The sequence below is a fragment of the Petromyzon marinus genome, chromosome 39 (assembly GCF_048934315.1).
Source record: "Petromyzon marinus isolate PM22_M1 ecotype Great Lakes invasive population chromosome 39, UKy_Petmar_22M1.pri1.0, whole genome shotgun sequence".
Classification (NCBI taxonomy): Eukaryota; Metazoa; Chordata; class Hyperoartia; order Petromyzontiformes; family Petromyzontidae; genus Petromyzon; species Petromyzon marinus.
This window is the reverse complement of record NC_133705.1, coordinates 5,565,705-5,582,944: the sequence shown is the minus strand read 5'-3', so window position 1 is coordinate 5,582,944 and position 17,240 is coordinate 5,565,705. Positions and strand designations below refer to the sequence as shown.

General features: G+C 54.0%; 1 protein-coding gene across 1 annotated transcript in view; it reads left to right on the top strand.

Annotated features, from left to right (window-relative positions):
* Positions 1 to 17,240, top strand: part of LOC116950543 (transient receptor potential cation channel subfamily V member 5-like) — a 40,404-nt gene that overhangs the window by 9,987 nt on the left and 13,177 nt on the right. The window contains exons 3-9 of the mRNA XM_032968409.2: positions 7,074 to 7,196; positions 10,304 to 10,444; positions 12,153 to 12,251; positions 12,513 to 12,688; positions 12,787 to 12,933; positions 13,540 to 13,752; positions 16,319 to 16,405. Of these exons, the coding sequence (XP_032824300.1) occupies positions 7,074 to 7,196; positions 10,304 to 10,444; positions 12,153 to 12,251; positions 12,513 to 12,688; positions 12,787 to 12,933; positions 13,540 to 13,752; positions 16,319 to 16,405 (986 nt within the window). The remainder of the gene's footprint in view (positions 1 to 7,073; positions 7,197 to 10,303; positions 10,445 to 12,152; positions 12,252 to 12,512; positions 12,689 to 12,786; positions 12,934 to 13,539; positions 13,753 to 16,318; positions 16,406 to 17,240) is intronic.

The following is a 17,240-nucleotide window of genomic DNA, read 5'->3' as shown; positions in this document are numbered from 1 at the left end:
AACGAAACAGAAGTGCCTAGGGCCTAAAAGAACCTTAATCCGGCCCTGTGGCGAAATGTGGAGAGGTGAGCACCATGAGGCAAGCTGCTTCTGAACACGGTTCAGCAGATTCAAAACCACGACAGCAAGAGATTTGCGATGTACAACCTGGAACATTTTCAAGCCTCGGCATCGCACTGACATCACTCGCCAATGATATTCTCTGTGGCCAACTCAGGTTGTCGGGTTCGTAGTGTTTTGTGCGAAGTGCCGTGCCACTGCCCTGCCTCCTCTGCTCCCTCTACGGTCGCCATTGAGACACTGGCTTTAATTCTAAGTGAAGTGGAGGGATGGTTTGGCAGTGTAGAGGAGTATTGTGAGTAACAGATGAGGGGGCAAACAGAAGGAGGTGCGAGCGGATTGACAGTCAAAGATGACGCAACGTCACGGGTTGCGTAAGGGGGGGGAGGAGCCGCCCAAGCGGTTCTTAAGGGGGACCCCGTGACGAAAGAGGGATCGTCGTGGGGAGCCAGGGTAAGGACCGGCTGGAAGAGGGTCTCTCTCTCTCCTCGTCGTGGAGCCGTGTTGGCTGAACCCCCGCTTCGGGCAGACGAATGAGAGAGCCCAAAGGGTAGCCTCGGGTAGGACCCAAATAGTATTCAGTGTCCGGGGCCTAGGACCGAGATAGAGTGCACCTACACTGGTGTGAGTGTAGGATGTCGAGCGTAACAGTGGTTTAATAAACGGCAACAGCCCTTATAGTATTCCTCGTCTCCACGCGAGTCTACTGCACAACAGTAGTGGGGACTTTTTTATGAAATATTGGTCGAATTGCATGGATTTATTGTGGGTAAGAGGTTATAGATTCAAACTTTTATTTGTTGACAGGCGACTTTCTTCAAACAAGGCACCCGTACATGAATTATCATTCTCAAATACAACTTTTAAACCATCCATTAAGAATGAAATTAATTAGTATCATCATCACGTTGTTAGCTAAAAAAAAAATAATGAAAACCCAATTGTGATGTTGATTTGTGAAGAGCCCGGGAGATCTCATTGATTTGCCCTGAGCCACGCAGGTTTCAAAATGATCGCGAGTCCTCCGTGTGAGCCGCTTTGCTCACCGGTTCATCGGCCTGTATTCCTGCGGCGCTTGGCATTGGGGATGGTTGGACCATGTTAGCTCAACTTCCCAATGCGGCGCTTGGCATTGGGAATGGTTGGGCCATGTTCGCTCAACTTTCAAATGTGGTGCTTGGCATTGGGAAGTGCGGCAGCGATGCACAGCCGCACTGACGTAGCCTTCGACGTCTCCACGACGCTCTCAGTTCAGAATCAGAATCTGTATTTATACTGCAGGAGGAATCCGATGAGCTATAAAGCTCGTTTTCACAGATTGGGGGGGGGAGGTAAGAAAGTTACAACAATAAACTGTTACAAAAACACGATGGTGGTGCAAAGTACAAGAAAGGTCAACAAATCAGCCAAACACAAACAAATACAACAACTAAACCATCCCCTTGCTACAAGGCAAAGCCCACTGAGGTATTAACTTCTTCTTCAGAATCGACCTGGCCACCACAAATGACAGCTCAACAAAGTGGCCCATCATTGGGACATTTATAGGAGCAAAATAATCTACGTAGTCTAGACGCACGTTTCTAAATGTGGAGGGAAAAACCGGAAGACCCGGAGGAAAAAAAAATCCACGCAACCACGGGGAAAACACGGCACGTGGGCTTTCACGACCGATGTTATGACTTGTAAATAGCTTCCTGTGAGTGGAATCATCACCGAGGTCAAGCACCGATGTTTAACCCTAACCCTGCTAACTACCCGCTGTTTTTGCTGATACACCACATCCAATCGGCACATTTGCCCAGGGCGTGACAACTTGATTTGATTGGCTCTGTCGCCGGGTGCTTGAGGATTACGAATCAAATAAACGAATGATGAACATGGCCGTTGGTGTGCTAATTAGAGCACGCACATTTGTCTTGGAGAACTCTTCCACCGGAGAATCTTACATCGGCTCCCCGTCTTGGCCCACGCTGCCATTTACAGTCAATCAATTATCATCATCGCGATGTTACACAGTATTTTCCTCGGAGCTGCCTGTCTTCGTGCCCTTCACCGCGTTACAACGATGCATGTCCGACCCTGACGAGTGAACGGGCGTCTGCACGTGACGTTGGGTCCGACACTTTAAACCACCTCACGTACGCCGGCCCATTAGCAAAGCTCTGTGCGCGTTTATTTTGGGTCCAAGTCACCGTTTTGTGCGCCGTGGCACGGCCCAGCAATCATCTTCTCGAGACAAAGACACAGAGATGCCCTCCGTGTAGCCTTTAACGGACTGTTGGGGCCAAGTGCTGTTAGCGAGCACCTATGAAGGCCGGTACGGTACACCAGGGGGTGGTTGGGTGGCACCACGCTCAGCCACCTTTGTCTCCCCAGTGGTGATGTTTACACACCGCATCAGGTACCCATTTGAGGCTGAGTCGACCTAGGGGAGGCTCAGGACCGGTTCAGATAATCGTTGCTGGTGTTCGCCACTGTGGTAGTCTGCGTTCCTTTAACGAAAGAGGAACAGCGACATGACGCTCTCTCTCTCTCTGCTGAACCTCTCTCTCTCTCTTGCCGTGGTAGCAGCAGCAATACCTCCACGCTGGCATTTAATTCCTAAACGTATTGCCATGTTCAAGAATAGTCTATAGGCAGTGTTAGTCTATGGGGAGTGTTCGTCTTGGGCAGTGTTGGTCTATGGGCAGTGTTGGTCTGTGGGGCAGTGTTGGTCTGTGGGGCAGTGTTAGTCTATGGGGGAGTGTTAGTCTATAGGCAGTGTTAGTCTATGGGGAGTGTTCGTCTATGGGCAGTGTTGGTCTATGGGAAGTGTTGGTCTGTGGGGCAGTGTTAGTCTATGGGTAATGTTAGTCTATGGACAATCTGAAGTATATGGGTAATTCTTGACTTAAAGCTTTCGTGACTGCAGGAATTCATGTTCTTTGGGTCTTTCGGTAAAGTCAAGTAGATGGTTAAAAGAAAATTACAAAAAACTACGACGTTTCGATCACAACACAAGCGATCGTCATCAGGAGGAAAGAGGAGGAAAGCTGCTGAATCCAGACTGTTCTATAGGTTGGAGTCCTAGGGTCATAAACGAAGTGGGCGGGGCTAGTAATGTTAATGTGAGAGATTAGCATAATGTTTATGTAAGATCACAGAGCCACCGCAACGCAGGGGTCGGCGTCCGTAGGTGGCCACATTGGCGCGAGAAATTCAACCTGCTAATATAATATCGGAGAGCCGAAGCCACGGGGAAAAAATAAAAAAATATACATCGGAAGGTGGCAGGAAAGGGAATATCACAGCCAGTTATGACTTAAACTGGTTGATAACGTCCTTCCAGTGATTGCTAAGTTTGTACCCATCTTCTCGGTTGAAATTGTGTCTGTATCTATATATATGGATGGCTTCATGAACGAATCTTTGTTGATAGTCAGTGGGTTTGCAAAGTACCTTCGTCTTAGAGAAATCAATTTCGTGTGAGCCAACCGCATTAAAACAATGATCAGCCACGGCCGAGGTATTTGTCCTACAGTGTTTCAGATCTGCCTTATGTTCACGAACACGGTCTGAGACATGTCGCTTAGTTTCCCCAATGTAACTACTGCTGCAGACACAGCTTAGTTTGTATGTCAGGGATCACATCCTTCACAGATGGGATCAGATCACGAATTTTACGTATTGTGTTCAATCGAACCTGGATCTTTGTTTATGATTTGGGAAAAAAAATTTGGTGACCCCTGCTATGTATGGCAAGGTGATGGTCTACATTGGGTCCTCAGATGGTTCTTTCCCAACGGTTGGGGTGATAGCTTTACGGATTGCGTAGTCTGAATATCCATTCATCTTGAGAGCTTGGTGTACGTGTTCCAGTTCACTGGCTAGGTGATGATGGTTCGAAATACATCGAGCTCTATGGTGTAGAGTATTGATGAGGGAATTCTTCTGAGATGGATGGTGGTGGGAGTCAGATTTTATGTAGGCATCCATATGGGTGGCTTTCCTGTAGACAGTGTCCCATTGAGCCATCTGTTCTCTTTTCAATTAAAACATCCAAGAATGGTAGCCATCCTTTTCCACTTCCATGGTGAATTTGATGGCTGGGTGTATGGAATTGATGTGGTTGAGGAATTGGTTCAGAGCTGGTCGGCCATGTGGCCAGATGACGAACGTGTCATCTACGTACCTCTTCCAAAAGGACGGACGTAGAGTGGATGCCTGGATGGCATCTGTCTCAATTTTTTCCATGAAAACATTGGGTACAACTGGAGATAAGGGAGAACCCATCGGGATACCTTCAACTTGTTTTTAGAATGTTCCATTCCAGGTGAAGTAAGTGTTAATCAGGCACCAGGTGAAGTAAGTGTTGATGAGACATCAGCATTGAGTGCTTGTTGGACCAAATCTTCAATGAAACATTCTACAAACAAGTCTATGGGCAATGTTAATTCTATGGGCAATGTTAAGTCTATGGGCAATGTTAAGTCTATGGGCAATGTTAAGTCTATGGGCAGTGTTAAGTTTATAGGTAATGTTAAGTCTATGGGCAATGTTAAGTATATGGGCAATGTTAAGTATATGGGTAATGTAAATCTATGGGCAGTGTTAAGTCTATGGGTAATGTCAAGTCTATTGGTAATGTTAATCTATGGACAATTTGAAGTATATGCGTAATTTAAATCTATGGGCAATGTTAAGTCTATGGACAATGTCAACTCTATGGGTAATGTAAATATGGGGAATGTAAACTCTATGGGTAAAGTTAGTCTATGGACAATGCCAATTCTATAAACAACGTTAAGTCTATGGACCATATAATGAAGTCACTGCGGTAGTCTGCGCTCGCTCTCTCTCTCTCTCGTCGTGACCGCAACATCTGCTGCTGCCGTTGTGCGCAAGAATAGAACAGAATGAAGGGCGGGAGGTGCACCGTGCCTGGCACAAGCGCCGTGGCGGTGTCTCCCCGCCATTTAGTTGGTCAGAGTTGGGGTGGGTTAGGCACAGCGACAAGAGAAGCTTTCGACCACTAGATAGAAACACAACTCTGCGATGTTCTGAATCCAGGGCCAAATCTGCGAGCACCGCGTATAAGCATATCCCACCGAACTGATGAAAGTACATTTTAAAATCAGCAGAAACATTACGCGTTACATTCATTGAATGAGAATGTGTCGAGTCATTCACTCGTAACCACGAATATTGAACGCACCAAACCATGCCACGTAGTATGCACTGCATTGTATAACAAGCTCACCGGAATACAATGCGTGGAGAGGGAGCGGTGGCAAAGCGGTTCGCGCAGTGCACCGCGAACCCGGCGACCCCCGAGTTCCAGTCCCGGCCACAGCCGATATTGAGCGGGCCGCGTGATAATCTCAACCGGTTCGGGTAGCAGCCTTCACTCGGGACACCGACATCTGAGCCGGCTCCAGCTCGCTCTGACCCAGCGCGACGCACGGTAACACAGACAAAAACATATCCTCCCACGTGGCCTTTAAAACAGACAGTTGGGGGGCAAATGCTGTTAGCGAGCAGCAAACTTTAAGAAGGCCACCGCGGCACACAAGGTGGGGTTTGGGTGGCCGGTACCAGACCCGACCGATGTTGGCCCTGAGCGGGAATCGAACTCGGGTTCACCCGGTTCATAGGGCAACGCGCGCTGCGCTGCACCACCGGGGTGACAGGACCTCCACGACCGACATGGTGTCAGTGACATTAATCCAGCGGTGGATTCACAAAGACCAATGTTATGCATAAGAGGTTTTTCGGTTCCATCGCGTGAGTATACATGTGTCGTAACTCTCCACCACCCGACACAGCCAGGAAGGTTTGTCTCCAACACACCGGTGGGCTGAAGTAGTAAACTAATTGGCGCGTTGTTTACGTGGCAAACCTTCCTGGCTGTGTCGGGTGGTGTGGAGGGTTACGACACATTTATACTTACGCGATCGAACCCAAAAACTTTTATTATGAATCACAAAGACAAGTGAATTAGATTCGTTTGCTGTGTGTGCTGTGTTGTCTGTTGTGTGTGACGTGCGGTGTGCTGTGTGATGTACTGTGTGATTTGGTGCGTGCTGTGTTGCCGTGTGGTGTGCTGTGTTTGTTGTGCGGTGTGCTGTGTCCCGTGTAGTGTGCCGTGCGGTGTGCTGTGTGTTGTGGTGTGTGCCGTGCGGTGTGCTGTGTGTACTGTGCTGTGTTTGCACGGTGCCACGTGGTGTGCAGTGTGACACAGTGTGGCGTCACGTGATGCGACGGTGCCACGTGTGTGGTTTGTGATGGGCGCAGCAGTGCAGTGGGGGAGTGCAATGCGCTACGAACCTGGCGGCCCGAGTTCGATTCCCGCTCATGGCCAACGCATACCGTGTTAACCCACACGGTTTACCCCGTATTCTTGTACAGGGAAATTGAGTTTTCTTAGGTCCACACGGCGTAGAGCCGTTTCATTACGGGCAACATCGACAACAAATTGTTGCCTATTTGTGTTGCTCCCTTGTGATGGGACTTTGTAGGATGAACGTTGAGATTTATAATGGGCACGGGGTGACCACTAAGGTGTTAATTGGTCTATAATACGGTAGGGCACTGATAAGGGTTTGACAGGTATGCCAACGAACGTGACGATAATCTGAACCGGTCCTGTGCCTCCCCTGGGTCGGCTGAGCCATAAATGAGTACCTGGTGGCGTGTGTAAACATCAGCACTGTGGAGACAAAAGCGGGCGGCCGGGCGTGGTGCTGGCCACCCACCTCCTCGTGTGCCGTGCCGGCCTCCATAGGTGCTACTCGCTGACAGCACTTGCCCCAAACAGCCTGTTGTAGGCTTCATGGGGGGTCTTTGTCTTTTGTGCGCTGTGAGCAATGTTGCTTAATGTGGTGTAACGCGTGGTGTGCTGCGGTGTGGTGCGTGTGGTGTAACGCTCGGTGCTGTGTGGCGTGCTTTAGTGTAACGCGTGGTGCTGTGTGGTGCAGTGTGCTGCGGTGTGGTGTAACGCGTGGTGTAACGTGCGGTGTGGTACGGTGTAGGGGTGCTGGGAGAGACGGCCCTCCACGTGGCCGTGCAGTGCGAGAACCTGGGAGCGGCGCTCGCCCTCCTGGACGCGGAGCCCACGCTCATCAACGAGTCCATGATCTCCGACCTCTACCAGGGTAACGCGCGCGCTGCGTGCAGTGAGACGACACCGGCGTCCGGGTCGCGCGCAGGGTAACGCGGTCGCCACGCGTGACCCTCCACCCTCCACGACGAGGGGGTAACGGACGAGCTCCCCGGTATGCGAGCGAGCGCGGGCTCTGCCGCGCACGCGAGAAGAGCCCCCGGGCTTACACGGGCATTGGTGATGCGGTGCCGCACGTGCCCGGGGCAGTGTGTGGAGGAGGCTCGTGAAGGACGATGGTGCTACTGGGCAGTTGGGGGCAGTCGCCCTCCGGCAACAACGGAGGGCAAGAGGAGCGACGCTCACAACAACGAGCGGAGCGCCGGGCGGCTAAAATGTAGCAAGTTGGCAAAGTAGGGGGCACAGGCGGTGCATCGGCCAGTCGTCTCAATCAGTCGACCCGTGGAACCTGCTGGGTCTGCCCCGTGACCTTCTGCTGGCGGGTATTCGACACTTCACGTGGCCTCAACCTGCACGTAGCCTGGCACAAGCCGCGTTGGTGACGTCACCGCCACTTAGTGGCGAGTAGCGGTTGATGTTGCCACAGGGGTCTAGGCAGTGCCACAAGGGTCTAGGCAGTACCACAGGGGTCTAGACAGTATCACAGGGGTCTAGGCAGTGCCACAGGGGTCCAGACAGTGTCACAGGGGTCTAGGCAGTACCACAGGGGTCTAGACTACCACAGGGGTCTAGACAGTGCCACAGGAGTCTAGGCAGTACCTCAGGGGTCTAGACAGTGCCACAGGGGTCCAGGCAGTATCACAGGGGTCTAGGCAGTGCCACAGGGGTCCAGGCAGTACCACAGGGGCCCAGGCAGTACCACAGGGGTCTAGGCAGTACCACAGGGGTCTAGACAGTGCCACAGGGGTCCAGGCAGTGCTACAGGGGTCTAGACAGTACCACAGGGGTCTAGACAGTGCCACAGGGGTCCAGGCAGTGCTACAGGGGTCTAGACAGTACCACAGGGGTCTAGACAGTGCCACAGGGGTCCAGTCAGTACCACAGGGGTCTAGACAGTACCACAGGGGTCTAGGCAGTGCCACAGGGGTCCAGGCAGTACCACAGGGGCCCACACACAGAGCTACTATGAAGAGGGGTGGAGGGGGGTGGCGATCTGGACATGGTGGTGGGGGGGGGGGTTCATGGTCAATCACGCGACACCACTCTGGACCACTATCTAGCCTGGCTACAAACAACATTGTTAGGTCGTGGCCAGCAGGAAGCCGTAGTGGCTCGGATTACGCGCACTGCCAGATGGCCGAGATGGAGCTCTTCGATGAACGCGGCGGGCGTGCCTGGAAGCACGCGGCCGCCTGTGACGCTCAAATTAAATCGCCTAAAAAGTGGCGCTGGCCGGCGAGATGAAGGGGGGGGGGGGAGTGAATGCCGGTTTTTATTTTATTTTGCGCGCAGCTGAGCGAAAGTGGCGAAACCGAGGGAGGGAGGGAGCACTTGGGACGATTTCTCCCCCTGCCGTCGGTTTATTGTCAGCAGGGCCAGATCAAGGCACGGGGCTTTAGGGGCTGCAGGCCAGGGGCCTCAGGCAGCTGGAGGGCCTCCAGAGATGAAGTGAAAAGTTGTTTCACTTTGTGAATGCTGAATTTTATTTGTTGTTAGCCTTGTAAAAAAATAAATTTTATTTTTCTTTAACTTTGTTTTCCTTTGGAAAATATTACTGGGGGCCTCACAGTACCTGTAGCCCGGGGGCCTACAAAATCTGAATCCTGCCCCTGATTGTCAGCCCAGCGCATGGCAGTCACGCGTTGTGGGTCTCTCTATCACTCGTCAAGGAAGGGAAGAATGAGGGCACCCCCTCCCCCCCTCCCCCCAGGGCACCCCCCCCCCAGGTCACCCCCCCCCCCCAGGGCACCCCCACCCCCCAGGGCACCCACCACCCCCCCCCCTCAGGGCACCCACCACCCCGCCCCTCAGGGCACCCACCACCTCCCCCCCAGGACACCCACCACCTCCCTCCCCCCCAGGACACCCACCACCCCACCTTCTCTCTCTCTTTGCCTTCGGCAAACGCTGCACTTGGGTTGCAGCGGAACGCAACGAGAGGAATGTGCAGTAGGTCAGCAGTCACGGTGGCTCGGAGATGTTAACTACCTCGCCGGGTATACAGGGGGTTGTTGGTTCAATCCCGACCCTGACGGCTGCTGTATATTTGGAGTTTGCGTCTCTCTCTCTCTCTGTCCCCGTTTTTCCCCTCCACATCTAGAGTGAACATCACGCGTTTAGAGTATTTGACTGCTATACATTTCCACGTGATGACGAGCCACTTCGTTGAGCTGTCATTGCGATAGCCAGGTCGCTTCTGAAAAAGAGCCATATAGCTCAGTGGGCCTTACATGGTAGAATACAAAATAGTCTATAGAAATAGTTTAAATTTTGATTTAAAGCTTTCGTGACTGCAGTAATTCATATTCTTAGTTTATCAGGGGAAGCGGTCGCTGCTGGACATCCCACCACAGGCAATTTCGTAACGCGCGTTTGCCGTGCCGTGCGTGCGTCAGCGCTGCGGGAATTGGAGAACAATAAAAAAAACACTTTCAGAAATAATCACGGGACAAACGCGACAACAACACTACACGGATGAGCGACAAAGGGTGAGTGGTGCGATGGGCTGGCACGCATGGTGCCGGAAGGAGGTGCAGAAAGCTCCAGAGGATGTGGCAGGACATCCTGACCGCTGTTATCTCGCGAACCCCTTTGTTCCGGCGAGCCTTGCGCGTGTACCACGCTCAGCGGCCGCGGCCTGCATGACAAATGACGGTGCGTCGGCGTTGGGCGAGAGCCGCACCGAATGACGAAGCCGAAGCGGGAAGCGGGGATCGGAGCGCCGAAAGGAAGAAGCGCGGAACGGAAGCTGGGAAAAGCAGCTAGGGAGCGGGATCGCGCGGGCGGCGGGCATGGGCGCCGGTGCACGCAAGTAAACGGGGGGTGCCCCCTGCCATATACCCCGCTCCGTTGTGGCCTGGTTCCTGAGCCCCTTTAGCCCAGGGGCCCCGGCGTAGCCACACTGGCCCGCACACAGCCGTGAAGCCGGCAGCCGTGTGACTATCGGTCAACGTCGCCTCTCCCGCCCAACCATCCGTGCAGGTCAGACGGCGCTGCACATCGCGGTGCTCAACCAGAACGTGAACCTGGTGCAGGAGCTGCTGCTACGCGGGGCGGACGCGGAGTCATCGCGCACCACCGGCTCCTACTTCACCGGCAAACACCGCAAGCACACTCATTACGGTACAGCCGCAGTACGCCGTGCCAACGACGGCACCGCGGCGCGACGATGGTGGCGGCACGGTCCGGCGACGCTGTGGCCGCACGACAGCGGGTTGGTCACGGCTGCGTTGATGCCGAGGTACCGAGAGAGGGGTAGTGACGCCAGAGTACTTGGGGTTCAGGTCGCGTTTCCATGGAAGTGAACTTGACTAGACGCGGCATCAGTTGCAAAGCTCATTAAGATCTGAAATACTCAAAGTATGAACTCACAGTACGTGAGATCACGGTGACCCCAATGATTCTATACGGATCGGAGTACTCTGCTCTGAGGAACGCTAACGAGCACACGGTCCTATCTGCAGAGACGTGCCGGCTGAGGTGAAATCCCGGTGCCATGAACTTACAACAAAATTTGAAAACAATAATGCCTTAAACAACGACGTCAAAAAATAAGATCGATAACACCACCCGGCACTGTTCTCGACTAAAGTGAGCCCGTCGGCACAGAAAAACCTGCTCTCTCGAGCAGCAGTGCTGAGTTTTGACATCGTTGGGGCCATGGCTGAGGCTATTTTTGGGAGCAACGCAAAGCATGGGGTCAGCAGACTCCCGTGCTCACTGCGGTTTCGTCCGACACTTTTTACCCTGCCCTGATAGAGAGGAGATTGGCCAAAGAGAAATAAAAACAGGGGTGGGCTACCTATAGGCCAGGGGCCATAGACTTGGGCGCCACGGTGCCTAGGAGATGTTAACTACCTCGCCTGGTGTACAGGAGGTCGTGGGTTCCATCCCGACCCGGACGCCTGCTGCTGTATATTTGGAGTTTGCGGTGTCTCTCTCTCATTATTATCATCATCATCACGGTGGCTCGGAGATGTTAACTACCTCGCCTGGTATACAGGAGGTCGTGGGTTCGATCCCGACCTTGACGCCTGCTGCTGTATATTTGGAGTTCGCGGTGTCTCTCTCTCATCATTATCATCATCATCACGGTGGCTCGGAGATGTTAACTACCTCGCCTGGTATACAGGAGGTCGTGGGTTCGATCCCGACCTTGACGCCTGCTGCTGTATATTTGGAGTTCGCGGTGTCTCTCTCTCATCATTATCATCATCATCACGGTGGCTAAGAGATGTTAACTACCTCGCCTGGTGTACAGGAGGTCGTGGTTTCGATCCCGACCCTGACGCCTGCTGCTGTGTATTTGGAGCTTGCCGTGTCTCTCTTTTTCCCTGTGGTGGTCGCGCGAGTTATTCTCGGGGTCGTCCGGTGTTTCCCTTCACGTTCAGAAACACGCGTTCAGAGTATTTGGCTGCAATGAATGCCCACACGACAATAGGCCACTTCGTCGAGCTGTCGTTTGTGATGGCCAGGTCGCTTCTTAAAACGAGCTAAACAGCTCAGTGGAGCCTTACCTGGTAAAAGAAAACATATTTTTAGTTTTACAGTTTAGTTCGGACTTAATGTCATACACGCCCTGGGGCCACACGAGGCCTACTGCCTTGAAACAGCCCACAACCGACGTTCCCCCACCACCCTAAAATGTATCTCAGCCACGCTGATCGGGCACGTGGAAGGGGGGACATTTTTTGTTGGTGAAAATGTAAACTTTTGATGTAAAAAAGTGCAAGGATAGATAGCGCACGTGAGGAGTGGGGGCGAGTGCATGGTGTGCGCTGCGCGTGCTGTGCGCCCCCCACTCCCCCCCCCCGCCCGCCGGGCCCCCCAGGCGAGTACGTGCTGTCGTTCGCCGCGAGCACGGGGAACCTGGAGCTGGTGCGACTGCTCCTGCAGCACGGGGCCAGGGTCAGCGCGCAGGACTCCCGCGGTGAGCGCCGCACCTCCTCGATCGCTCGGTCGCACAACGCGTACTTTCTCGCCGCACGCGGGCCAGGTGAAGGCGGCCGCAGCACTCGCCCCCACGCGCTGTCCTCTTTCCCGTCCCGCCGCCTTGCTGCCCTTTGGCAGTCTCGCCGCATCGCGAATCGTCGGGAGCCGCGTGCCCTCGGTGTGCGAGAGACGAGCAGCCTCTCGGCGCCTCACCGCCACCCCCCACCCCAACCAAATGTTGCGCTCCCCCGGCACGCAGGCAACACGGTCCTCCACACGCTGGTGCTCCAGACGAACCGCATCATCGCTTGCCAGGTGTACGACTTCATCCTGGCGAGCACGCAGTGGGGCGAGGGCGATGTTTGCCCGGAGTCGATTCTCAACCACCGCGGCTACACCCCCCTCAAGCTCGCCGCGGCCAAGGGCAACGTGGTGGTGAGTCTCGCACTTGGACGGCGGGCGGCGTCTCTCCGCTGTACGGTCTTCAGTTCCGGCGGCTTTGACCGGAGACGTCCCACGCCCGATGTTGACAGATGTTCCAGCACCTGGTGAAGCGTCGCAGAGTGGTGCAGTGGTCGCTGGGCACCGTGACGTCCACCCTGTATGACCTCAGCGAGATCGACTCATGGGAGGACGATCGCTCGGTGCTGGAGATCATCACCACGAGCCACAAGCGCGAGGTCTGACGGAGCGCGCCGCCTTGCGCCACCACCACCGTGCACCACCACCACCTTGCACCACCACCACCACCACCTTGCACCACCACCACCACCTTGCACCACCACCACCTTGCACCACCACCACCGCCACCTTGCACCACCACCGCCGCCACCACCTTGCACCACCACCACCTTGCATCACCACCACCACTACCACCTTGCACCACCACGACCTTGCACCACCACCTTGCACCACCACCTTGCACCGCCACCATCACCTTGCACCACCACCTTGCACCACCACCGCCACCACTGTGCTTCTTTCTCAGAGGGGCACCGACCGCCACGTGCTCACGTGATGTGTTTGTGCAATTTGTACTTTTATACTTTATTTACATTTATTATTTTTGAGTGACTTGCTTGGCTTCCCCATACTTTGCAGTTCTATCGGTTTTTGTATCGTTTCATGCTGAAACTCTCTGACCCGCCCCTCCTGGACAAAACGAGCTTCACAGCTCATGGGATTCTTCCAGTCTAAATAGAGCTTCTGAGCCGGCGCTGGGCTAGACGTCCAACAACGCCGGCAACTTGCTGACGACGGGGCCGAAATGCTTTGCCACCCCTCAGGCTCGCCAGATCCTGGAGGTGACCCCCGTGAAGGAGCTGATCAACATCAAGTGGAAGCGGTACGGGCGGCGCTACTTCCGCATGTGGACCATGCTCTACATGGTCTACATCACCAGCTTCTCGCTCGCCTGCATCTACCGGCCCCTAATGATGCGCACGGACAACGCCACGGACCCACGCGACGACGTCATCCTCGTCCAGAAACCCCTGTCCGTGCGTGCCAACTTCTCCCATCGCTTTGGGGCGGGGGAGGGGGGGGGGTCACTTAAGCTGCATTTTGCAGTCATCCCTATTTTGAGCCCCACTGAGTCTGTTCCACTCTCGACACCGTAAAGCTGCAGCTCTTGCAATGGGGGGGGGGGGGGGGCGGGGGGGGGGGAAGGTTCATGCAGAGGTCCCACGATTTGTTATCTCAGGCAGTAGTTTGTATCAAGCCGGTTTGTACGGCGGATGCCAGCCGATACCATCGCCACGGTTTCGGCTGTCGGCTGCCTTTGCATTTTTGGCTCCCGTTTGAGCTGTTGTGAAAAGCGCTCTCGCTCTCTCTGCTCGAGGGTTTCCGTGGACTCTTGACAGGTGGTCGGGGGGAAGAAAAAAAAACCCACCGGGGTGAGTTTTTTGCAACCGGTTTCTTAGCCGCGCGTTTTCGTGCTCTGCTGGCACGTCATTGGGGGTTGGTCGGTTGACTTTTTTTTTTCTTGTCTTTGGAGTTCTTTGGCTGACAACTCCGCACGGTGGCCCAAACCGGTTACGGACGGCAGGTCCTCCTGACGCAACGTTCACGCCTGTTACGCCCCTGACCTGACACACAACGCGCGACACTTGCAAAACATTTTGCAAAGCATTATTTTTTTTTCCCACGACAAAGACGGCAAATGGTGTTGTTGTGTTGTTGCCTCTCTTGTTGGTGAACGAGGCCAAAAATACAGAGCACAGCAGAACCCCTCGTAACGACTACATCGCTTCACGACGGGCCTCCATAGAGCCCAATGTGTAGTGTATACTATAGTAGTGTAGTGTATAGTGTAGTGTATAAGAGTGTAGTGTGTATTGTATAGTAGTGTAGTGTATAGTGTAGTGTGGTGTATAGTGTAGTGTATAGTAGTGTTAAGAGGGCTTCTACTCTATGATGTTAATAAGTCCTCGGTAAACTACTGTGGTTGTAGTTTTTGGACAAGTCGCAGTTATAAATCAGAATCTAACTTATCCCTGGAGAAATCCGATAAGCTATGAAGCTCTTTTTTCCCCAGTGAGATGTTCAATTAGAGGGGCGCGGGGTCAGAAAGTTGCAACAACGAACGATGCAAAAAAAACGATCGGAGTGCAAAGTACAGGACAGGTGAGCAAGTCACTAAACATAAATACCTCAAATAGATGAAAGTATATACGTTTATCGTGCGTAATTACACCGATTACCAATCTCGGGCAAGGCAGCAAAGCAATAGACAACACACGGTAACTAGATAAAAATGTGCACGTCAAAAAATTGAACAATCGATGCTGCACGGGCAAGACATGAAATTCACAAATCGCATTTTGCAAACGCGGTGGTTATCTCCAGCACCAAATAGCGTGCTTCACGACATTCTTTGAAGGGAGGCGTCGCCGTGACTTTAGAGGGAGGAAGCGAGGCGAAGGTGGGGGGCGGATTGGCTCCGACGTGCCGGGCGTCTGGCTGCTACGGCACGCGAAGTCTCCAGGTGGCGGCGGGTGCTGCCCGGCTTAGTCACAGACCCCCCCCCCCCCGCCCCCCGCGAAGCGCATCGTGCCTTTAACGCAGCCATCACGCTGGTACCTGGGGGTGGGCATAGCCATCCAGGGTGCCAGGCGGTGGCAACTCCCGGCAGGGTCCGTCGGCTGGTGGTGCTCGAGGTGCCGGGTTGTGAAGAGGTCGTGGGCGGCGGGGGGGGGATTGGACCAAGGCGGATTTCTTACTCCGTTCCGTGCAGCAGAGCCCGTGCCATCTGAGCGACGCGACGAGCTGGGAAACTGCCTCTCGGGTACAGATGACAAGTAAAAGAGTTAGAAGATAGAAACCATTCAATATTGAACATTATCAAAAACGAGGTGCGCGACGCGGACAAATAGGCGACGATAAACTGCAGTGCAGCGGGACGGAGCGAATCTACCCCGCGTCATTCTCGTATCACGACAGAGGTTTTTGTCCCACCGTTGGCGACCTTCAGCACCTATCGACAATCTGCCACTGCCACCGGCAAGAGCCCCCCCACGTCGCTGAACGTCTAAACGCGGCGCGAACAGAGACCCCAGCCAACTCGCAGCATTCACTCCTCACCTCGCACCTCACTCCCCTCTCCATAGCCCAGCACCACGTGTCCCTTGGTCCATTTTCCCAAGTGCAGTCGCACAAACAACAACCGCCATTCGCCACTAAGTGGAGGTGACGTCCCCACGGAGCTTGCGCCAGGCTATGCGCAGCTTAAGGCCACGTGAAGTGTCGAAAGCTCGGAGGTCGCGGGACAGATCCAGGTGCCGTGGGTTGACTGACCGAGGTGACTGGCCGATGCGCCAGCTGTGTGGTTGCACCACACCTACACGCGGAGCAGCAGCAGCAGCAGGCCACTCCTGTCATCCGCTTTGTGTGTGGGGCAAGCTCGGGTCTCAGATGTTGCCTGGACATTGTACACAAGACCAAGTGAAGCCGTGGCTACCTTGGCAAGTGAGCGAATGATATTGGTGAGCGACATTGCCCCGATCGTTTTGATTGATAGACGGACCATGCCCTCCCCCCCCCCCACCTGTGTGCCTGGCCATGCAGGAGAGCTACAAAACACATCTGGATTTTGTGCGTCTCGGGGGCGAGATCATAAGCATCCTGGGGGCCATCACCATCCTCCTGCTGGAGGTGAGAGGGACCCTGCGGCCGCCGCGTCCGCTCTGTGTCCAGCCCGTCCGGTGTCACGCACGCGTCTGTACTCCCGAGTATCTCCGTATCGTTGTATAAGTTGCTCAGCGCACCGTGGTGGTGATGCGTCAACTACCTCGCCTGGAGGTCGTGGGTTTTGGGTCTCTCTTTATCGCTCGCAAAGGAAGGGGGGAACGAGGGCCCCCCCTCCACCTCTCACCCCACCCTCTCTCTCTCTCTTTGCTGAGCGGCAAACGCTGCACTTGGGTTGCGGCGAAACGCAACGAGAGGAGCGTGCAGCAGGTCAGCTTCCACGGTGGCTCGGTAGACGTTAGCTACCTCGCCGGGCGTACAGGAGGTTGTGGGTTCAATCCAAACCCTGACGCCTGATGTTGATTTGGAGTTTGCTTCTCCCCGTGGTCGCGTGGATTTTTCTCCGGGTCCTCCGGTTTTTCTCTCCACATTTAGAATGAACATCACCACGCGTTTAGAGTATTTGGCTGCGATACATTTACATGCGGTGAGCCACTTCGTTGAGCCGTCATCCGTGGCCGGGTTGCTTCTGAAAATGAGCTACAGGGCTCAGTGGGCCTTGCCTGGTGAAATAAAAAAATGTTGAGTTTTTAGTTTAGTTCAGTAAGCATCTTCTTTGGTTATTTCGGTAGTCACGTGACTTTACCGAAAAAACCAAAGAAGATGAATCCTTGCAGTCACGAAAGCTTTAAATCGAAATTCAGTAAGCATGTTTACTTCTAAACGCGTGCAGAACGCTCCCCCCCACTCCCGTTCCCTTCCGTCAGTCGTCGCGCCGTGGCCGATGACGAGGCTGCGCTGT